Source organism: Rutilus rutilus, assembly GCF_951802725.1.
Source record: "Rutilus rutilus genome assembly, chromosome: 4".
Classification (NCBI taxonomy): Eukaryota; Metazoa; Chordata; class Actinopteri; order Cypriniformes; family Leuciscidae; genus Rutilus; species Rutilus rutilus.
In genome coordinates, this window is record NC_140212.1 from 385313 (window position 1) to 410967 (window position 25655).

The following is a 25655-nucleotide window of genomic DNA, read 5'->3' on the forward strand; positions in this document are numbered from 1 at the left end:
AGTTGAGTCGGGGTGCAGGACTCCCGCCCGCGATACACTGCAGAACCGCGGTCTCGCCCGTCGCCACCGAGCGGTCCATCAGCGGGCGCAGGAACGACGGCGTTTCTGGAGGAGGAACGGGACGTTATTCTATGAAAATGGCGTAAACGGGTGCGGCAATATCGATGTTTCCATTCGGTAACAACTCAAGAAAGAAAGAATAGTTAGAAAGAATAGTTAGAAAAAAAATGGAATGATTAGTTATAAAGAATTATTAGTTGTAAAGGGAGATATATGCGCAGACTAACCCAGCACGGTTAGCGTAGCGTTAGCGGAGACGGCTCCTGCTGTGTTCTGGGCCGTGCAGCTGTACACGCCGATGTCTTCCGTCTTCACGTCCACCATGAAGAACACGTCGTCTCTCGGCATGACGTGCATCCGTCGCTCGCGGGCCGCTGGGAAATCCGTGCCTCCATCTTTCTGCCAGGCGATCTGAGGAGACGGGTGTCCGCTAGCCGCGCACTCCAGTCGAGCAGTAGCTCCCGCGCGGATCGTCAGATCCATCGGCATCTTGGTGAAGTACGGCAACACTACGGGGACAAAATCAGAACCTTCCTGTCTCACTTGAAACCAACTTAAACTGCAGTTCATGGACTGGCCACTAGAGGCCGGCTGCAGAAGAGACTCAGTCCCATAGACTCGCATGTTAAAACGCTCAACTTTACAGCAGAATAAAACATGTTTACAGTCTGGAGCAAAGAGTGGGTTTGGTCTATAAAGCTAGTTTTGCCCTTCATGACGACTGTGAGGCGGGTGATTTAATTTAAATTATAATAAGCCTTAAAGTTGTGCATAATTAAGGGCGTGGCCACTTGAGTGACAGGTGGATTACCGCTGATATCACTGCTAGCCGTTTGTCTGCTGTCTGTTAGCGTCACCTCAGCTAATCCGCCTCGCTGCACATTTTCATTTATCTGGGAGTGACGTTCCGCCGGCTCCGCCCACTTTGGGCTTCAAAAACGCTCCTCAGAAACACTACGGGTGACGTCACACACACTACACCCATATTATATAGTCTATGGGTGTAACCAGTTTTTATCAATTTCTCTTTTAAAGAGTGCCCCTTGATATGAAGACTTACTGTTGACGGTCAGCTTGGCTTTGCTGGAGTACGAGGAGCCGAAGTGGTTGGAGATCACGCACTGGTATTTGCCCTCGCTGGAGAAGTCCACGGTTCTCAGCTGTAGTGTGGTGGTGTACTCCGTGACCTCCGTGACCTCTGTGACCTCCGTGACCTCGCTGACCTGAGACCGCAGGTGGGCCTGGTTGTGGATCTCTGCGTCGTTCAGGACCTCGTTGTCTTTCTTCCAGGCGAAGGTCATCGGGGAGTCGCTGGAACTGGCCGCCGAACACACGAAGGTCACGTTCGTGCCTTTAATGGCGGATTGTGTCTCGGGCTGAACCGTGATCTGGGGTTTGGGGAAATCATCTGCAGCGCACAACACCACACACATGATTCAAGAGCCTGAACACAAAGCTCCTCTTTATAGTAGTTCACTCTAAAAATGAAAATTAACCCATGATTTACTCTCCCTCAAGCCATCCTAGGAGGATCCTTATGATGGAAACATGCACTTTAATGATGGATAGATGCACTTTTATGATGGACAGATGCACTTTTATGATGGAAAGATGCACTTTAATGATGGAAAGATGCACTTTTATGATGGATAGATGCACTTTTATGATGGATAGATGCACTTTTATGATGGATAGATGCACTTTTATGATGGATAGATGCACTTTTATGATGGAAAGATGCACTTTTATGATGGATAGATGCACTTTTATGATGGATAGATGCACTTTTATGATGGATAGATGCACTTTTACTTTATGATGGATAGATGCACTTTTATGATGGATAGATGCACTTTTATGATGGATAGATGCACTTTTATGATGGAAAGATGCACTTTTATGATGGATAGATGCACTTTTATGATGGATAGATGCACTTTTATCATGGATAGATGCACTTTTATGATGGATAGATGCATTTTTATGATGGAAAGATGCACTTTTATGATGGATAGATGCACTTTTATGATTGATAGATGCACTTTTATGATGGAAAGATGCACTTTTATGATGTATAGATGCACTTTTATGATTAAAAGATGCACTTTTATGATGGATAGATACATTTTTATGATGGATAGATGCACTTTTATGATGGACAGATGCACTTCAATGATGGAAAGATGCACTTTTATGATGGACAGATGCACTTTTATCATGGATAGATGCACTTTTATGATGGAAAGATGCACTTTTATGATGGATAGATGCACTTTTATGATGGATAGATGCACTTTTATGATGGATAGATGCACTTTTATGATTAAAAGATGCACTTTTATGATGGATAGATGCACTTTAATGATGGAAAGATGCACTTTTATGATGGATAGATGCACTTTTATCATGGATAGATGCACTTTTATGATGGATAGATGCACTTTTATGATGGAAAGATGCACTTTTATGATGGATAGATGCACTTTTATGATGGAAAGATGCACTTTTATGATGGATAGATGCACTTTTATGATGGATAGATGCACTTTTATGATGGATAGATGCACTTTTATGATTAAAAGATGCACTTTTATGATGGATAGATGCACTTTTATGATTAAAAGATGCACTTTTATGATGGATAGATGCACTTTAATGATGGAAAGATGCACTTTTATGATGGATAGATGCACTTTTATCATGGATAGATGCACTTTTATGATGGATAGATGCACTTTTATGATGGATAGATGCACTTTTATGATCGAAAGATGCACTTTTATGATGGATAGATGCACTTTTATGATGGATAGATGCACTTTTATGATGGAAAGATGCACTTTTATGATGGATAGATGCACTTTTATGATGGATAGATGCACTTTTATGATTAAAAGATGCACTTTTATGATGGACAGATGCACTTTTATGATGGACAGATGCACTTTTATGATTAATAGATGCACTTTTATGATGGATAGATGCACTTTTATGATTAATAGATGCACTTTTATGATGGATAGATGCACTTTTATGATGGACAGATGCACTTTTATGATGGACAGATGCACTTTTATGATGGAAAGATGCACTTATGATGGACAGATGCACTTTTATGATGGACAGATGCACTTTTATGATTAATAGATGCACTTTTATGATGGAAAGATGCACTTTTATGATGGACAGATGCACTTTTATGATGGATAGATGCACTTTTATGATGGAAAGATGCACTTTTATGATGGACAGATGCACTTTTATGATGGATAGATGCACTTTTATGATTAATAGATGCACTTTTATGATGGATAGATGCACTTTTATGATTAATAGATGCACTTTTATGATGGAAAGATGCACTTTTATGATGGAAAGATGCACTTTTATGATGGATAGATGCACTTTTATGATTAATAGATGCACTTTTATGATGGATAGATGCACTTTTATGATTAATAGATGCACTTTTATGATGGATAGATGCACTTTTATGATTAATAGATGCACTTTTATGATTAATAGATGCACTTTTATGATGGATAGATGCACTTTTATGATTAATAGATGCACTTTTATGATGGATAGATGCACTTTTATGATTAATAGATGCACTTTTATGATTAATAGATGCACTTTTATGATGGATAGATGCACTTTTATGATTAATAGATGCACTTTTATGATTAATAGATGCACTTTTATGATGGATAGATGCACTTTTATGATTAATAGATGCACTTTTATGATGGATAGATGCACTTTTATGATGGATAGATGCACTTTTATGATTAATAGATGCACTTTTATGATTAATAGATGCACTTTTATGATTAATAGATGCACTTTTATGATGGATAGATGCACTTTTATGATTAATAGATGCACTTTTATGATGGATGGATGCACTTTTATGATGGATAGATGCACTTTTATGATTAATAGATGCACTTTTATGATTAATAGATGCACTTTTATGATGGATAGATGCACTTTTATGATGGATAGATGCACTTTTATGATGGATAGATGCACTTTTATGATGGATAGATGCACTTTTATGATTAATAGATGCACTTTTATGATGGATAGATGCACTTTTATGATGATAGATGCACTTTTATGATTAATAGATGCACTTTTATGATGGATAGATGCACTTTTATGATGGATAGATGCACTTTTATGATGGATAGATGCACTTTTATGATTAATAGATGCACTTTTATGATTAATAGATGCACTTTTATGATGGATAGATGCACTTTTATGATTAATAGATGCACTTTTATGATGGATAGATGCACTTTTATGATGGATAGATGCACTTTTATGATTAATAGATGCACTTTTATGATTAATAGATGCACTTTTATGATGGATAGATGCACTTTTATGATTAATAGATGCACTTTTATGATGGATAGATGCACTTTTATGATTAATAGATGCACTTTTATGATTAATAGATGCACTTTTATGATGGATAGATGCACTTTTATGATTAATAGATGCACTTTTATGATGGATAGATGCACTTTTATGATGGATAGATGCACTTTTATGATTAATAGATGCACTTTTATGATGGATAGATGCACTTTTATGATGGATAGATGCACTTTTATGATGGATAGATGCACTTTTATGATTAATAGATGCACTTTTATGATGGATAGATGCACTTTTATGATTAATAGATGCACTTTTATGATGGATAGATGCACTTTTATGATGGATAGATGCACTTTTATGATGGATAGATGCACTTTTATGATTAATAGATACACTTTTATGATGGATAGATGCACTTTTATGATGGATAGATGCACTTTTATGATTAATAGATGCACTTTTATGATGGATAGATGCACTTTTATGATGGATAGATGCACTTTTATGATTAATAGATGCACTTTTATGATTCACTGCCATTATAAAGCTTGGAAGAGCCAGGACATTTTTTTCTATATCTCTTGATTGTATTCATCTGAAAGAAGAATGTCATATACAGCTAAGATGAGTTCAGGGTGAGTAAATCATGGGCTAATTTTCATTTGAAAGTGAACTACTCCTTTAAGAAAGAGCCTGACTGAACTGGGTCGATCACGTGACGCTCGCCCACTCACCGCACACAAACTCGTCCTGGGCGACGGCGAATACGCTTCTGCCCTTCAGCAGATGTGGATGGGCACAGCTGGCGTTCACCAGAGGAAGAAAAGCGTGTTCTGCCACCCACGGAGAAAACCACTTGAGCTGGCAGTCACACAGCAGACTAGACGTGTTCAGGAGCCTGACGGGGCGACACACGAATCATCACTGTAGGAACTAGAAAATGCTATATTTTCTAAATATCTTAATCATTTGTTAACAAACAAGCATTCACGACTTAAATGAGCTCATTGTTTCTGCATTAAATTATTACATTGTTTAAATGAATACATGTTTAGCTAACTGTGACTTTGTATGTACATTTCTGAAATGCATAACTTAGACAGTGTCCTCTGATATTGTTTGTCAGTCTAAGCATAATTCATGCAATTTTATAGTATTTATTTGAATTAGAATGAAAAAAAAGTAATTAGTAATTACTTTTTACCGAGAGTAATTAGTACAATAATCTAATTACACTGTTGAAGAACTGCACTGACACACTGCGCATGAAATGATCACAGCCTTTGCCAATCGCGTGCGGTTAATCGTGCATGTGTGAGTGATACGTACAGCTCCGTCAGCTTCTTCATCTGAGAGAAAGCGTTGGCCTGCAGCGACATGATGGCGTTGTTGCTCAAATCCCTGTCATGTGAGGATGGAGAACACGTTTAGAAACGAACACACATCATCATGATCAGACATTAAGGATCTGAGAGAGACTCACAGTTGCTCCAGCACGTCCAGGCCTGTGAAAGACTTCCTGGTGACCGATCGGATGCGATTCCCTTGGAGGAACCTGACGAGCAGGAGAAAGACTCGTTACAGTCAAAGCTAGAGGTGTTCAGACATCTTCACATCATCACAGTTTATTCGCTATAGTTTAGAAAATGGTGATAAAATATTAGCAGAACTCAGTTGATATTTGACTGGTTTTGTCCGTCCTTCTGTTAGACTGTCTCACACATGAATTATGTTGAATATCTGTCAGCTGTTCAATTTAACTACACAATTAGATAATACCAGTTTAGCTCAACCAATCACCAAGCAATGCTTCATTGTGTTCAGTCTGTGTGTAAAAAGAGCATTAGCAATTAAAGAAAACACACTTCAGCAAAACATGATCAGCTCAAAGTGTCCCAATCAGTTTCGGTCCTAAACGTCACTGGTAGTCTCTGGATGAAGAATGTTTGGGTATAATATGTCTCAGTTCACATAACATAAATGAACTATAGTGTCCTGATCACACTAGTAAAAACATTTATCAAAAATGAGATCTGGTGTCTGAATAATGTTTGTTTTGACTGTCCACTGAGCTAGCATGATCCTGTAAACCACTCACAGCTTCCTCAGATTGTCCAGAGCAGAGAAAGGGCCGTTCATGTCCTCGATGGTCCATGAGATCTCGTTACACTTCAGATCTCTAAAGCGGGAGAAATCAGAGGAAACCACAGCGTTAAAATCCACACCCAGAAAACACCAGTCATTGAGCCGCCCAGAGCTCGTGTTCGTGCTAAAAATGAGCTCGCAGCAAACCTGCTGAAACCGGCTCGCTGCATACTAATTCATGCTAGCGATGTGCTAAAACATGCTAATTCATGGTAGTAACATGCTAACACATGCTTTAGTCGCCTTTGGCTTTTGGCTTGCTTAGTTGGGGACATTTAATATCAACAATATTATTGATCTGCTTGAGCTGGACGATGACATCACGGTTTTCTCCAGAGCATTTTAACCCATGATTTACTCTCCCTCAAGCCATCCTAGGTGGATCCTTATGATGGATAGAGGCACTTTTATAATGGATAGATGCACTTTTATGATGCATAGATGCACTTTTATGATGGATAAATGCACTTTTATGATGAATAGATGCACTTTTATGATGCATAAATGCACTTTTATATTGGATAAATGCACTTTTATATTGGATAAATGCACGTTTATGACGGATAAATGCACTTTTATAATGGATAGATGCACTTTTATGATGGATAGAGGCACTTTTATAATGGATAAATGCACTTTTATAATGGATAAATGCACTTTTATAATGGATAGATGCACTTTTATAATGGATAGAGGCACTTTTATAATGGATAAATGCACTTTTATGATGAATAGATGCACTTTTATAATGGATAAATGCACTTTTATGATGAATAGATGCACTTTTATGATGCATAAATGCACTTTTATATTGGATAAATGCACTTTTATATTGGATAAATGCACGTTTATGACGGATAAATGCACTTTTATAATGGATAGATGCACTTTTATGATGGATAGAGGCACTTTTATAATGGATAAATGCACTTTTATAATGGATAAATGCACTTTTATAATGGATAGATGCACTTTTATAATGGATAGAGGCACTTTTATAATGGATAAATGCACTTTTATAATGGATAAATGCACTTTTATAATGGATAGATGCACTTTTATGATGGATAGATGCACTTTTATAATGGATAAATGCACTTTTATAATGGATAGATGCACTTTTATAATGGATAAATGCACTTTTATAATGGATAGATGCACTTTTATGATGGATAGATGCACTTTTATAATGGATAAATGCACTTTTATAATGGATAGATGCACTTTTATAATGGATAAATGCACTTTTATAATGGATAAATGCACTTTTATAATGGATAGATGCACTTTTATGATGGATAGATGCACTTTTATAATGGATAAATGCACTTTTATGATGGATAGATGCACTTTTATAATGGATAAATGCACTTTTATAATGGATAGATGCACTTTTATAATGGATAGAGGCACTTTTATAATGGATAAATGCACTTTTATGATGCATAGATGCACTTTTATAATGGATAAATGCACTTTTATGATGAATAGATGCACTTTTATGATGCATAAATGCACTTTTATATTGGATAAATGCACTTTTATATTGGATAAATGCACGTTTATGACGGATAAATGCACTTTTATAATGGATAGATGCACTTTTATGATGGATAGAGGCACTTTTATAATGGATAAATGCACTTTTATAATGGATAAATGCACTTTTATAATGGATAGATGCACTTTTATAATGGATAGAGGCACTTTTATAATGGATAAATGCACTTTTATAATGGATAAATGCACTTTTATAATGGATAGATGCACTTTTATGATGGATAGATGCACTTTTATGATGGATAAATGCACTTTTATAATGGATAAATGCACTTTTATAATGGATAGATGCACTTTTATGATGGATAGATGCACTTTTATGATGGATAGATGCACTTTTATGATGGATAGATGCACTTTTATAATGGATAAATGCACTTTTATAATGGATAAATGCACTTTTATAATGGATAGATGCACTTTTATGATGGATAGATGCACTTTTATAATGGATAAATGCACTTTTATAATGGATAAATGCACTTTTATAATGGATAGATGCACTTTTATGATGGATAGATGCACTTTTATGATGGATAGATGCACTTTTATGATGCATAGATGCACTTTTATGATGGATAAATGCACTTTTATGATGCATAAATGCACTTTTATGATGGATAGATGCACTTTTATAATGGATAGATGCACTTTTATGATGGATAAATGCACTTTTATAATGGATAAATGCACTTTTATAATGGATAGATGCACTTTTATGATGGATAGAGGCACTTTTATAATGGATAAATGCACTTTTATGATGCATAGATGCACTTTTATGATGGATAAATGCACTTTTATGATGCATAAATGCACTTTTATGATGGATAGATGCACTTTTATAATGGATAGATGCACTTTTATGATGGATAGATGCACTTTTATGATGGATAGATGCACTTTTATGATGGATAGAGGCACTTTTATAATGGATAAATGCACTTTTATAATGGATAGATGCACTTTTATGATGCATAGATGCACTTTTATAATGGATAAATGCACTTTTATAATGGATAGATGCACTTTTATAATGGATAGATGCACTTTTATGATGGATAGATGCACTTTTATAATGGATAGATGCACTTTTATGATGGATAGATGCACTTTTATGATGGATAAATGCACGTTTATGACGGATAAATGCACTTTTATAATGGATAGATGCACTTTTATGATGGATAGATGCACTTTTATGATGGATAAATGCACGTTTATGACGGATAAATGCACTTTTATGATGGATAGAGGCACTTTTATAATGGATAAATGCACTTTTATGATGCATAGATGCACTTTTATGATGGATAAATGCACTTTTATGATGCATAGATGCACTTTTATGATGGATAGATGCACTTTTATATTGGATAAATGCACTTTTATATTGGATAAATGCACGTTTATGACGGATAAATGCACTTTTATAATGGATAGATGCACTTTTATGATGGATAGAGGCACTTTTATAATGGATAAATGCACTTTTATGATGGATAGATGCACTTTTATATTGGATAAATGCACGTTTATGACAGATAAATGCACTTTTATAATGGATAGATGCACTTTTATGATGGATAGAGGCACTTTTATAATGGATAAATTCACTTTTATGATGGATAGATGCACTTTTATATTGGATAAATGCACGTTTATGACGGATAAATGCACTTTTATAATGGATAGATGCACTTTTATGATGGATAGAGGCACGTTTATGATGGATAAATGCACGTTTATGACGGATAAATGCACTTTTATAATGGATAGATGCACTTTTATGATGGATAGAGGCACTTTTATAATGGATAAATGCACTTTTATGATGCATAAATGCACTTTTATGATGGATAGATGCACTTTTATATTGGATAAATGCACGTTTATGACGGATAAATGCACTTTTATAATGGATAGATGCACTTTTATGATGGATAGAGGCACTTTTATAATGGATAAATGCACTTTTATGATGGATAGATGCACTTTTATGATGGATAGATGCACTTTTATAGTGGATAAATGCACTTTTATATTGGATAAATGCACGTTTATGACGGATAAATACACTTTTATAATGGATAGATGCACTTTTATGATGGATAGAGGCACTTTTATAATGGATAAATGCACTTTTATAATGGATAGATGCACTTTTATAATGGATAGATGCACTTTTATGATGGATAGATGCACTTTTATGATGGATAAATGCACTTTTATGATGGATAGAGGCACTTTTATAATGGATAAATGCACTTTTATAATGGATAGATGCACTTTTATAATGGATAGAGGCACTTTTATAATGGATAAATGCACTTTTATAATGGATAGATGCACTTTTATGATGGATAGAGGCACTTTTATAATGGATAAATGCACTTTTATGATGCATAGATGCACTTTTATGATGGATAAATGCACTTTTATGATGCATAAATGCATTTTTATGATGGATAGATGCACTTTTATATTGGATAAATGCACTTTTATATTGGATAAATGCACGTTTATGACGGATAAATGCACTTTTATAATGGATAGATGCACTTTTATGATGGATAGAGGCACTTTTATAATGGATAAATGCACTTTTATGATGGATAGATGCACTTTTATGATGGATAGATGCACTTTTATAGTGGATAAATGCACTTTTATATTGGATAAATGCACGTTTATGACGGATAAATACACTTTTATAATGGATAGATGCACTTTTATGATGGATAGAGGCACTTTTATAATGGATAAATGCACTTTTATAATGGATAGATGCACTTTTATAATGGATAGATGCACTTTTATGATGGATAGATGCACTTTTATGATGGATAAATGCACTTTTATGATGGATAGAGGCACTTTTATAATGGATAAATGCACTTTTATAATGGATAGATGCACTTTTATAATGGATAGATGCACTTTTATAATGGATAAATGCACTTTTATAATGGATAGATGCACTTTTATGATGGATAGAGGCACTTTTATAATGGATAAATGCACTTTTATAATGGATAGATGCACTTTTATAATGGATAGAGGCACTTTTATAATGGATAAATGCACTTTTATAATGGATAGATGCACTTTTATGATGGATAGAGGCACTTTTATAATGGATAAATGCACTTTTATAATGGATGGATGCACTTTTATAATGGATAGATGCACTTTTATGATGGATAGATGCACTTTTATGATGGATAAATGCACTTTTATGATGGATAGAGGCACTTTTATGATGGATAGATGCACTTTTACGATGGATAGATGCACTTTTATGATGGATAAATGCACTTTTATGATGGATAAATGCACTTTTATGATGGATAGAGGCACTTTTATAATGGATAAATGCACTTTTATGGACTTCACAGTCATTCACTGCCATTATAAAGCTTGGAAGAGCCAGGACATTTTTTAATATAACTCTGATTGTATTCGTCTGAAAGAAGAATGTCATAAACACCTAGGATGCCTCGAGGGTGAGTAAATCATGGGGTAATTTTCATTTTTTGGTTAACTATCCCTTTAATACAGAGTAATACTAAACTGCACTGACAGCTCATTCACTGAAAATAGAAGTGTTGAAAGTATTCCAGGAGTCGGACTCACAGCGTCTGCAAGTTGGCGAGGCCTCGAAACGCTCCGTCGGCGATGAAACTGACGCGGTTGTTTCCGATGTGGAGCTGCTCGAGGACACTGAGTCCGACGAAACTGCCTTCCTCCAGACGGGTCAGCTGGTTCCAGCTCAGATCACTGACAGACAGACAACACATATATCAGTCAAGCATTCAACGTTGTGTTTTAACGTCATGAAAGAAGGAGCTGAGGTATCCCTCTTAGCCTTTACCTGAGTCACATGCTGTGTCTGAAACACTTGGATTGGAACGCACTAAACACTATGTTCTGTATGATATGAATGTGTGTAATATGAATGAGATTCGGACGTTCTACATCTAATGTCTAAAAAAGCTTAAACTAGACTGATGTAGAATTCATCTAAAATAATTCTATTTTCAGCTTCAGAATCATGAATATTTGCATTCTGGGGTCTCTAATGTCCTGTTCTTTGGGTTTCCAGTCCAAGTCTATTCATTTACACACACAATGTAATACCAAATTTGGCATTTTAATCAAAAGTAAATTTTTTGTAACCTTTTATCATGTTTCTTGGAGTATCGTGATAATATCATATCGTGAGTTCGGTATCGTGACATGAGGGCATCGTTACACCCCTAGTCTATGGACAAACCTGGATAATTTATCCAACAGAATGACGACAACGCAGCCGTACACACACTCACACGTGACTCCAGCGCAGGCATGATGGGTCAGAGACACACACACACACGTGACTCACAGCTCGGAGAGTTTCTGGCAGAACTCCCACGCGTCGGCTCTGATGCGGATGATGGTGTTGTGCGACAGATGTAGTTTCTGCAGCGTCAGGAGCCCGTAGAGCCAGCCTTTACTCACCTCCGTCAGGTTATTGTGCTCCAGCTGTCTGCTCACACACACACACAGTTTGGTTAGCTATACTTGTGAGGACATTCCACAGGCGTAATGGTTGTTTTACTGTACAAACTGTTCTGTTCCCCTACACTAACGCTACCCATCACACACACACACAATAACCCGACCCCTAAACCCACCCATCTCACACACACACACACACACACACACACTAACCCGACCCCTAAACCCACCCATCTCACACACACACACACACACTAACCCGACCCCTAAACCTACCCATCTCACACACACACACACACACACACACACACACACACACACACACACACACACACACACACACAATAACCCGACCCCTAAACCCACCCATCTCACACACACACACACACACTAACCCGACCCCTAAACCCACCCATCTCACACACACACACACACACACACACACACACACACACACACTAACCCGACCCCTAAACCTACCCATCTCACACACACACACACACACACACACACACACACAATAACCCGACCCCTAAACCCACCCATCTCACACACACACACACACACTAACCCGACCCCGTTGTGGACGACGACGACACACATGCATTATATTGCATTGCATAAAATGTGTGCTGGTCAACTAGTCTCAAATTAAGAAATCCCTATAAAACTGTAAAAAAAAAAAATTTACAATTAAGATAGGCTACTTAATTTATTATCCCAATATCCAAATATGATACTAAATACCACAGGGAAAAGGGCTTCTATTTGTGACGTGCTGCCTTTGCATTTGAACATTGCGCATTTTAAACAGGGCACGCATTAGCTGAATAAATGTTACCAATACAAACATATTTATAGAAAACATTTGACAATGATTAGACAGGAGTCCAATAATAGCATAACGAATCACTTATTCTAAAAAGAATATCAAGTATACCGGTAACGTTAGACGAATCCGACATATAAGGGCTGTTAACAGTAAAACGTTCGTCATTTAACGAATTTTAAAAACAAGGATGGATAATACAAAATGCTTTCTGGCATTTTGACAGAAAAAAAAACAAAAAACAAAAACGAGCAAGAACAAAATTTAAACTTAGCCCGTCAAATTTAATTTTACAATTAGGCTACTTCTCTCTCTTTGTGCGCGCGTCCGTGTTTGAGCTCGCGCAGCACTGATACAACGGTAGCCTACTTTTTAATCCATAACGCGCTAGTTTTCATACAAAATAAATAACATAATTAGGTACTTTAGTTATTATTAACATAATAACGTAACACATGAAGGCTACGGTTCTTAGCACTGAGAATTAATTAATAAACGCCTGTTTCTCCAGACTCGCGCTTATCCGTAATATCACATCACTTTCATAATCACTAACGTTAAGCCATAGTGATTTCAAGTTTATTAAGATTTATTGTTCAGCATTTCTTGAGCATTTTATTATTTGCATGGCTGAATGATGTCTTCCTCTTTTCTGAGTGACCATGAAGAACGGAGTATTTTAAGATAATCCATGCAATCCGTGTGATCATCGAATCCATATGATTAGGTTAACTCAGTACAATATTTCAACTTTCCATATCGAGCCCAGCCCAGCCCGTTTACCTTCAGGAGTCAGATGTAGGCTACAGTGACTACTGTACTGTCCTCGCTTATGACATCAGACGGCGGCCGCGGGAGTGAAGGCGGATCGAGCGGGATTCTTTATTGGTGTCGATTTTCAGTCTCTTTTTAATGATAGGCCTTACGCATCTGTCAATCATCCCCGCTTGCTATTTGGGGAATGAATCCAGCGCTATTATTGGTCGAACTCTTCATCTTTTGCTGTTGCTTGATTTGAGGACTGCGCGTGCAGAGGCGTCACCAGGTTTTTGCGTAGTTTAGACTAACAAATCGTACCAGCGTACTTTGAAGTCAAAATGCGTATCCGCTACGCAAAATGCGTACAGGTTGGCAGGTCTGTAACCCGACCCCTAAACCTACCCATCTCACACACACACACACACACACACACACACACACACACACTAACCCGACCCCTAAACCTACCCATCACACACACATGAGATAAAGCATGAGAGCAGGACTTCACTCACAGCACTTCCATGTTGTTGAGACCCCAGAAGGCCCCGTCCATGAGGCGTGTGATGCCGTTCCTCTGGATCTTCAGCGAGCGAAGGCCGTGGAGTCCGTGAAACGCCAGACCCTCGATACGCCGAACACGGTTCCTGCTCAGCTCTCTGTCAATCACACACACACACACACGAGTCAAGAACAGCTCTGTCGATCTCACACACAAGAGTCACATGAAATCACACTTAAACCGATTTGGCTTATCTCGATGATGAAATGGCAGATGCTGTGATCATTAGTGATGTGCAGCTTGTCAGTGACGTACGGCTCAGTAAACGCGGCTCACTCTGAAAGCACTGAGTTCGAGTCGCTTATAACGTGCATTTGAAAAAGCAACACGCGTCAAACATCTTTCCAGACATGAGAAGCATTTATGAACCTCTTGTCCAACAAAAGACGACATTTAATAACATGCATTTACTCCAAACGCTTCATGAGGACCGCTGAGCTCCTCCTGTGAGATGATGAGCTTCTGACACAGAATAAGGCAGTCGTGTGTTTATTACTCATGTTTAATCAAAGCGTTTCAATCTTCTGTTCATTCAGATACAGCGATAGGGGTTTCCTGGAATGATGTGTGTTATCGTACTTTTGCGGCGGGGCATATTTGGCGTGTGTGTGTGTGTGAGAGATGCCCTCTGGTGTTCAGAGGGATATGTGGTGTGTGTGAGATGCCCTCTGGTGAGCGAGTGTGTGTGTGTGAGATGCCCTCTGGTGAGCGAGTGTGTGTGTGTGTGTGTGTGTGTGTGTGTGAGTTCACCTACAGGGTCTGCAGGTGCGGGAGCAGGAAGATCTTGGGCGGGATGGAGCTCAGCCGGTTCTTGTTGAGTTTTAACACCAGCAGTGAGTTGGACAGGTTACTGAAGCAGCCGTGCTCCAGCGTGGAGATACGGTTGTTATTCATCAACCTGCAAACACACGATTCAAACACAGATTCACAACATGCTGACAAGCCAATTCACCGAAGCCGTACTTAATCTATAGCCGTACTTTAGCTATAGATAATAAACTACTTCTGTTCTCAGTCTTTTTGGAATCAGCTATGTAAGAACTTAAACTAGTCTGAAAGAGCTTAAACTAGACTAAAAAGTGCTTAAACTAGTCTGAAAGTGCTTAAACTAGACTAAAAAGTGCTTAAACTAGTCTGAAAGTGCTTAAACTAGTCTGAAAGTCTGAAAGTGCTTAAACTAGTCTAAAAGAACATAAATGACCTTAAACTAGTCTAAAAAAAGCTTCATCTAGTATTAAAAGAGCTTAAACTAGTCTAAAAGCTGAGGGTTAGCATTCAGACAGTGTTGGAGCGTGAGACTCGTCAGGCTTCTGGAAAGTGGGTCAGCTCAGAGCAGCAGGAGGACTCACAGGTTTTTCAGAGGAAGTGGAGGAAAAGCCCCGGCCCGAACCTCCATAATATTGTTGTTGCTAAGGTCCAGCGTCTCCAGCGCGACCAGCGAACCGAGCCGATCCGACGTGATCCTCGAGATCTTGTTGTTTGCTCTGAAAACAGAAAGAAAGGCATTTCAGAAAGCAGATTTCAGTGTTTCTTAAATGACGTCTGATGTCAGAACGCCTCACAACAGCTCACAACTGCCCTTGGGTTTAGAAGAGTGTTATTTGGTTTATAATACAATTACTAACAAGGTATTTAAACATAAACACAAAAAAACCCTGGCAATTACGCGGATGATGAAGCTCATTCCCTCAGTGAAAGACTGTTATCTGATGATGGTTTGGGTCGATCATGACACTGAAGAATGCCTTCTTAAAACCTGACAAAGGGAAAAATGTTAAGGCATCAGTAATACAGCTATATAAGAACTTAAACTAGTCTGAAAGAGCTTGAACTAGTTTTTAAAAAATTCAACTAGACTAAAAAGAGCTTAAACAAGACTTAAAGTTTAAACTAGTCTTAAAAGTGCTTAAAAAGAACATATACGAGCCTAAAAAAAGCTTAAACTAGTCTGAAAAGAGCTTAAACTAGTCTATACGAACATAAATAAGCCTAAAAAAAGCTTAAACTAGTCTGAAAAGAGCTTGAACTAGTTTTAAAAAGCTTAAACTAGTCTGAAAAGAGCTTAAACTAGTCTGAAAGAGCTTAAACTAGTTTTAAAAAGCTTGAACTAGTTTTAAAAAGCTTAAACTAGTTTTAAAAAGCTTGAACTAGTTTTAAAAAGCTTAAAGGTGCAATGTGTGATATTTCTGAGGATCTATTGACAGAAATGCAATATAAGATCCATAACTATGTTTTCAGTGGTGTATAAAGACCTTACTTAATGAACCGTTATGTTTTTATTACCTTAGAATGAGTCATTTATATGTACATAACCGCGGCCACCCCTTCTATGAAGGTCGACATATCGTGACGTCATGTTTCTACCGTAGCCGACAGCGAACAGACAGACGCGTTTCATCACTAACTTGAATGAGAAGCAGCAGAAAAAGACGCGGCTTCCTACGTCGGCCACCGTAGCCTCTCATTCGAGTTTGAAATTTCAAGGAAAGGCCGCGAATTATTGACCGATTGCAATTCGCAAATCTCACCACTAGATGCCGCTAAAAATCACACACTGCACAGGCTTTAAACTAGTCTGAAAGAGTTTAAACTAGTCTGAAAGAGCTTAAACTAGTTTTAAAAAGCTTGAACTAGTTTTAAAAAGCTTAAACTAGTCTGAAAGAGCTTAAACTAGTTTTAAAAAGCTTGAACTAGTTTTAAAAAGCTTAAACTAGTCTGAAAGAGCTTAAACTAGTCTGAAAGAGCTTAAACTAGTTTTAAAAAGCTTGAACTAGTTTTAAAAAGCTTAAACTAGTTTTAAAAAGCTTGAACTAGTTTTAAAAAGCTTAAACTAGTCTGAAAGAGTTTAAACTAGTCTGAAAGAGCTTAAACTAGTTTTAAAAAGCTTGAACTAGTTTTAAAAAGCTTAAACTAGTCTGAAAAGAGCTTAAACTAGTCTGAAAGAGCTTGAACTAGTTTTAAAAAGCTTGAACTAGTTTTAAAAAGCTTAAACTAGTCTGAAAAGAGCTTAAACTAGTCTGAAAGAGCTTAAACTAGTCTGAAAGAGCTTAAACTAGCTTTAAAAAGCTTGAACTAGTTTTAAAAAGCTTAAACTAGTCTGAAAGAGCTTAAACTAGTCTGAAAGAGCTTAAATTAGTTTTAAAAAGCTTAAACTAGTTTTAAAAAGCTTAAACTAGTCTGAAAAGAGCTTAAACTAGTCTGAAAGAGCTTAAACTAGCTTTAAAAAGCTTGAACTAGTTTTAAAAAGCTTAAACTAGTCTGAAAGAGCTTGAACTAATTTTAAAAAGCTTAAACTAGTCTGAAAAGAGCTTAAACAAGACTTAAAGTTTAAACTAGTCTTAAAAGTGCTTAAAAAGAACATAAATGAGCCTAAAAAAAGCTTAAACTAGTCTGAAAGTGCCTAAACTAATCTTCAAGAACACAACAGCTCACAACTGCCCTTGGGTTTAGAAGAGTGTTATTTGGTTTATAAGGTAATTACTAAACAAGGTATTTAAACACAAACCCCCTGTCAATTACGCGGATGATGAAGCCCATTGGCTCAGTGAGAGCGGCGCTGACGAGCACAGTAATCTCCCGAGACGAACGCCTCCTAAATTGCAGTGCAGGAGCTGCTTGTGTGAGCAACACCAGCGGCACAGAGACGCCTTTGTGTGAAAACATTCCCTGGATCGCAGGTCTAAACCTCCAGATGTGCCTTCATGCAGGTGAAGCTGAGCGTAATGCAACAGCTCATCACATGACGTGTGATCCTAGAAACCTGTGCAGATAAACACACTGAAAACACCACAGACACACTACCAGTCAAAAACATTTTTGTTTTGCTGTTCTGCTCACCGACGCTGCATTTATTTGATTAAACAAAAGAAAAAACAGTAATATTGTTATATATTATGACAATTTAAAATAACTGTTTTCTATTTTAATCAGGGCTTAAAAACGAAAAAAAAATTCAATTGGTTCACTCCGAGCAGAATCAATATTTTAACGTTTCCGTTTTTGCGTTCCTCGTTAAACATTACCGTTCCGAAACCGGTTTGATTAGATAAAATACCGGTTAATAACGTTATTTTAATTTAGCCTATATTTTAAACAATATGTATAAATAAGACTAATTTTCACTCAAAAATAAGATAACACATGATAATTAAACTTGAACATTTATTTCATAACATTGTTAAAACCATTACAGAAATACCTGTATTAATTACAAAGCATAAACAGCTGGAAAAATATTGACCTGTTTTACTGGACCGTTAGACAATCGAAATTGGCACTCTTATGCCTAATTCTTTTCAGAAGAGTGATACAATTATTTGTACACACACACACACACACACATATACATATATATATATATATATATATATATATATATATATATATATATATATATATTGCAACACGAATTGTTTTAGAAATTACATGAATAAAAAGTAGGCCTATATAAACTGGACGATAATTGCTCTTTTAATGCACCGTCAACTGCTAATTTCAAAGCAAACACTGCGCAACACATCCTTGCATCACATAACGTTAACCAATTTCAGTCTGCTAATAAAGCACAATCATTTAATGCAATAACATTGTAAAACTACAACACATTTTCTATTTTTAATACAAAGCATTAAAAGTCTATAAAGAAAACATTTGACCTGTCCTGTTTTTGGCTACCTGAAAGACTATAGAAAAAATGTGCGATACTTGCTAGTACTTATACGAAATCCATAAACTACTTGAGCTTAAAGTCCGTAGGCTAGCTTGTTTAAACGTACGAAAATAATGTCCTCCAATATCTGTGCATTCATTGAAGACCTACTCAATGAGGAAAGAATGTAGGCTACTTGAGGCATGAAAATGCGCAATCTACGCTGACTTGCGTTACCGCGGGCGCGGTAGTGCAATTACATTCATAGCAAGTTTGTACAAATCTGGGTTAGTGAGAGCAACACTTGCCCAGTAGACTTAAAAGTACACTCACTCCTCTTAAGGTGTGCTTCTCTTGAATAGCCTATGCCGAAGAGATTGTCTGCCGATGACTGCTGCGCGGGCATTTCACTCGTCAACGTCACTCGTTAATGCGTCAACGTCACGCTTTGACTAAATTCATGATTGGTCAATGGCAAATTAAAATATTAAAGAGAACGATAAAATAACGTTATTAACCGGTTAATAGTCATTTTAAATAAACGTTTCTGTTCAGAACGATTAAAATTGATTTTGTTTTCGTTTTCGTTTTTGTTCCTGTTAAAATTTCGTTTGTTTCCGGTTTTCGTTTTCGTTCCTTGAACCGGTTCAGAGCCCTGATTTTAATATATTTTAAAATGTAATTATTTCCTGTGATCAAAGCTGAATGTTCAGCATCATTACTCCAGTCTTCAGTGTCACATGATCCTTCACAAATCACTCTAATATGAGGATCTGATGACACATTCATTATTATTATCAGTGTTGAAAACAGTTGTGTACTTCTTATATTTATTTGAAATAGAATCGTTTGTAACATTATACATGTCTTAACTGTACCTTTTGATCAATTTAATTAATCCTTGATGAATAAAAGTATTGATTTATATTGAAAAATAAATAAAAAAATCTTACTGACCCCAAACTGTTGACCGGTAGTGTTTAATGTTACAAAAGCTTTTTATTTCAGATAAATGCTGTTCTTTTGAACTTTCTATTCATCAAAGAATCCTGAAATAAAAGTGTTAAAATGTTTTCAACACTGATAATAATCATAAATGTTTGTTGATCATCAAATCCTCATATTAGAGTGATTTGTGAAGGATCATGTGACACTGAAGACTGGAGTAATGATGCTGAACATTCAGCTTTGATCACAGGAGTAAATGACACTTTACTGTATCTTCACATAGAAAACAGATGATATACATTATAATAATACTTAACAATATTACTGTCTTTTTTTGTATTTATAATCCAATAAACGCAGCGTTGGCGAGCAGAAGAGACTTCTTTTAAAAACAAAGAATCTGACCGATCCAGAGCGTTTGCCTGGTAGTGTAACTTTCTCAGTTTCTCCTCTTCAGCTCAAGCCATAAATCTAAACCTCTAAGATTCCTCGTTCTTGTTTAAGAAAAGCCCTCAGTGAAACACACAAGGCACACAGAGGCATGATGGGAAATCTGTGCTTTTGTGAGGTGACGGGGGAACGAGTCGAAGGTGTTGAGAGAGCGAGAGAGCGAGAGAGATAAAGACACGGGACGTGCCGGAGCAGATCCCTCTCCAGAGACGGACGTGTGAATCAAGCATCCGATGGAAAACAAGGAATGCCACCGATGGAAGTTTGTTACGTTAGTGGGAAAATAAGCCTGTTTGCATTAAGATTCTCAATCCTAGTTCCTGTTTATTACCTCGCTGTAATTCCTCATGACAGAACAGCCATAAAATAACCAGACACATCTCTCTTTAACATCTGCTGAGAGAGTGTGTGTGTGTGTGTGTGTGTGTGTCATCTCCCCCTCCTCCTCAGCGTTCACACAAACAAGTGGCTCATTGTGTCTCTCTGCCGCACAACTCAAATTTGTTCAAGCAATTTTCAGCAAATAAGGTTGTTACACGCCGTTAGTTTAATCAGCGCCAGAGTCTGGACGGGGTATTTTTAGAGCCGCGAGCTGGACGCCAGATCCTCGGCACAAACATATTCCTGACATATATGGAGAACTTTTCCAAACAAAGTCGATTGAGAAAGCAACACTGCGAATGTTTGGCACGTCAGCACATTATGAGGGTTATTAGACGCTTGCTGAATTTCACAATACAGACACTTTCCACTCTGTGTGTGTGTGTGTGTGTGTGTGTGTGTGTGTGTGTGTGTGTTTCTGGCAGATGAGACTGAAGGGAAAAAAGTCAAGTTGGCTCTGAGATGAGCAGAGAAGAGACACACACACACACACACACACACACACACACACACACACAAGGTCTGAAACACATTAACCAACTCAATTTCAACATATTTTCCTCATGCTGTAAAGATCCCGCTGCTTTACATTAATGAGCGAACGAACCGTCCTCAATCTGAGCTGAGCGGATCGAACTCATCTTTTAACATCATCATAGTTGAGATTTCCAAGTGGTCCTGATGAGTATTTGTCAGATAATCTAAAAAAGTCTAAAAAAGAGCTTGAACCAAACAAAAACAGCTAAAGCTAGACTAAAAGATCTTAAATTAGTGTAAAAAAAAACTTAAACTAGACTTCAAAATAGTCTAAAAAGCTTCGACTAGACTAAAAGAGCTTGATCTAGACTAAAAGAGCTTGATCTAGACTAAAAGAGCTTGAACCAAACAAAAAGAGCTAAAGCTAGACTAAAAGAGCTTAAATTAGTGTAAAAAAAACCTTAAATTAGACTTCAAAATAGTCTAAAAAGCTTCAACTAGACTAAAAGAGCCTGATCTAGACTAAAAGAGCTTGAACCAAACAAAAAGAGCTAAAGCTAGACTAAAAGATCTTAAATTAGTGTAAAAAAAAACTTAAACTAGACTTCAAAATAGTCTAAAAAGCTTCAACTAGACTAAAAGATCTTAAAGTACATTAAAAGAGCTTAAATTAGTCTAAGAAACTATACTTAGAAAAGCTTAAATTAAACTTAAAAAAAACTTAAAATAGACTAAAAGAGCTTAAACTTCAACAAAAAAAAAAACTACACTAAACTACACTAAACTGTCTGAACTAACTATATTCAGTTGAGAAATTCAATGGATTGTGTTTTTAATAACCATATGATCATGACTATTGTTAGATAATTCAGACCATTAAATACTTTACAAACATAAGATTTATATTTACATGTATGCATTTAGCAGACGCTTTAATCCAAGCAGAAATATGCGTCTCATTTTCACTTTTTGTTTGAAAGTTGAGATCTGATTATTCACAGCAAATGAATCAGTCTTACGTCACATGACACACTTGAGATGAAAACAGCAGAACTACGGGCCGATTAAAGCGGCACGATTTTGGACAAATTAAGAGTCACGATTTATTTTGTTTAAATTGAGATCACGATTCTGAACAGAGAACTAAAAATACCATGTAATTTACTAGAGGTTCTGACAAAATGTTAATTGCTGCAGTCTATTTAAAATGTTTTAATTAATCTGAACTAATACGTGAATGATTCAATGACTCACTCATGACTCATTACTGGATGAATGAATGATTGAATGAGTGAATGATTCAATGACGCACTTGTTTCATTACTGGATGAATCAGTGTTTTTGAAAGAATCTTTTGAGTGAATGATTCAATGACTCACTTGTTTCATTACTGGATGAATCAGTGTTTTTGAAAGAATCTCTTGAGTGAATGATTCAATGACTCACTTGTTTCATTACTGGATGAATCCGTGTTTTTGAAAGAATCTCTTGAGTGAATGATTCAATGACTCACTTGTTTCATTACTGGATGAATCAGTGTTTTTGAAATAATCTCTTAAGTGAATGATTCAATGACTCACTTGTTTCATTACTGGATGAATCAGTGTTTTTGAAATAATCTCTTGAGTGAATGATTCAATGACTCACTTGTTTCATTACTGGATGAATCAGTGTTTTTGAAATAATCTCTTAAGTGAATGATTCAATGACTCACTTGTTTCATTACTGGATGAATCAGTGTTTTTGAAAGAATCTCTTGAGTGAATGATTCAATGACTCACTTGTTTCATTACTGGATGAATCAGTGTTTTTGAAAGAATCTCTTGAGTAAATGATTCAATGACTCACTTGTTTCATTACTGGATGAATCAGTGTTTTTGAAAGAATCTCTTGAGTGATTGATTCAATGACTCACTTGTTTCATTACTGGATGAATCAGTGTTTTTGAAAGAATCTCTTGAGTGAATGAATCAATGACTCACTTGTTTCATTACTGGATGAATCAGTGTTTTTGAAAGAATCTCTTGAGTGAATGATTCAATGACTCACTTGTTTCATTACTGGATGAATCAGTGTTTTTGAAAATCTCTTGAGTGAATGATTCAGTGACTCACTTGTTTCATTAATGGATGAATCAGTGTTTTTGAAAGAATCTCTTAAGTGAATGATTCAATGACTCACTTGTTTCATTACTGGATGAATCAGTGTTTTTGAAAGAATCTCTTAAGTGAATGATTCAATGACTCACTTGTTTCATAACTGGATGAATCAGTGTTTTTTAAAGAATCTCTTGAGTAAATGAATCAATGACTCACTTGTTTCATTACTGGATGAATCAGTGTTTTTTAAAGAATCTCTTGAGTGAATGATTCAATGACTCACTTGTTTCATTACTGGATGAATCAGTGTTTTTGAAAGAATCTCTTGAGTGATTGATTCAATGACTCACTTGTTTCATTACTGGATGAATCAGTGTTTTTGAAAGAATCTCTTGAGTGAATGAATCAATGACTCACTTGTTTCATTACTGGATGAATCAGTGTTTTTGAAAGAATCTCTTGAGTGAATGATTCAATGACTCACTTGTTTCATTACTGGATGAATCAGTGTTTTTGAAAATCTCTTGAGTGAATGATTCAATGACTCACTTGTTTCATTACTGGATGAATCAGTGTTTTTGAAAATCTCTTGAGTGAATGATTCAATGACTCACTTGTTTCATTACTGGATGAATCAGTGTTTTTGAAAGAATCTCTTCAGTGAATGATTCAATGACTCACTTGTTTCATTACTGGATGAATCAGTGTTTTTAAAAGAATCTCTTGAATTAATGATTCAATGACAAACAAATTTTTTAGCAGTCACGTGTCGCCACCTACTGGTGTAACGATGTAACTGATACAATCGTTATTTTAAGCATCAAGTTTCTTTCAGACTTTGCGTTATTTTGATTGCTAGCGTAGACATCGGTGTTTATATTTGAACTACAAACTTTCATCAAAGTACTTGCATGATAATCTGAATAGTTGTGACAGAAATAACAATAACATGTGGTTGAAAAGACCGTTTATGAAGCTATGAAACACTGGGTCAGAACGCAGATCTGAAAGTCCGCTGTCATCGTACTCGTCAAAGGTTTAATAGACACAGGCGAATCATTGATCACATGATCGGCATCTTTTAACGATATATCGTGCAGCTCGACAGGCTCTAATTTGATTGGACGAGTGACACTGAAGTCACTGTAAAATGTGATAAACACTAGGGCTGTGCGACAAAGTTTGTGTTTACATAGTATATGAGTGTGTACTGTGTATAATTATTTTGTATATATTCTAAACCTAAAAAACAGCATCTTTACTTGGTTGTGACGCGTTCTCCAGTGTGAGCCGCAGTAACACATCGAGCGCAGTGTAGCAGCGACTGCAGAGCGCACGGGTCTGGAAGAGCTCTTACTCAAACACTCTCTCAGACTGAGCGTCGCTCGTGCTTGACCCTCCAGCCCAGAGCAAACACACGGCACCGGCTCCACAGCTGGGAGTCATTCGCTCGCCAACGCCACAATTAATCCAACCATTTCACAGGAATTTATGGCCTTGAACAGTTTAAGTGCCGTATGAAGCCAATGCTCGTGAGGAATTAGCTGGAAAACTCGACCGTCAGACTGAAGGACTCAGCTTTTTGGATTCAATTCGAAATGCATGTTTCAACAGCCTAGCAACCGCTCATCTATCTCGATCTTCAGGCCCTAGCAACCGCTCATCTATCTCAATCTTCAGACCCTAGCAACCGCTCATCTATCTCAATCTTCAGACCCTAGCAACCGCTCATCTATCTCGATCTTCAGGCCCTAGCAACCGCTCATCTACCTCAATCTTCAGACAAAGTTGTGTCAAGCCAACATGAGATCTGTCCAGCGTCATTAAACGTGCCACTAGACT

General features: G+C 36.8%; 1 protein-coding gene across 1 annotated transcript in view; it reads right to left on the reverse strand.

The window, feature by feature from the left end:
• Positions 1-25655, reverse strand: part of lrig3 (leucine-rich repeats and immunoglobulin-like domains 3) — a 43645-nt gene that overhangs the window by 5290 nt on the left and 12700 nt on the right. The window contains exons 4-15 of the mRNA XM_084407417.1: positions 16160-16294; positions 15565-15708; positions 14764-14907; positions 12545-12688; positions 11797-11940; positions 6554-6634; positions 5939-6010; positions 5785-5856; positions 5190-5353; positions 1121-1468; positions 288-569; positions 1-105 (exon numbers count right to left, since the gene is read on the reverse strand). The exon at positions 1-105 is cut by the window's left edge and continues 360 nt beyond it. Coding sequence (XP_084263543.1) covers positions 1-105; positions 288-569; positions 1121-1468; positions 5190-5353; positions 5785-5856; positions 5939-6010; positions 6554-6634; positions 11797-11940; positions 12545-12688; positions 14764-14907; positions 15565-15708; positions 16160-16294 — 1835 coding nt within the window. The remainder of the gene's footprint in view (positions 106-287; positions 570-1120; positions 1469-5189; positions 5354-5784; positions 5857-5938; positions 6011-6553; positions 6635-11796; positions 11941-12544; positions 12689-14763; positions 14908-15564; positions 15709-16159; positions 16295-25655) is intronic.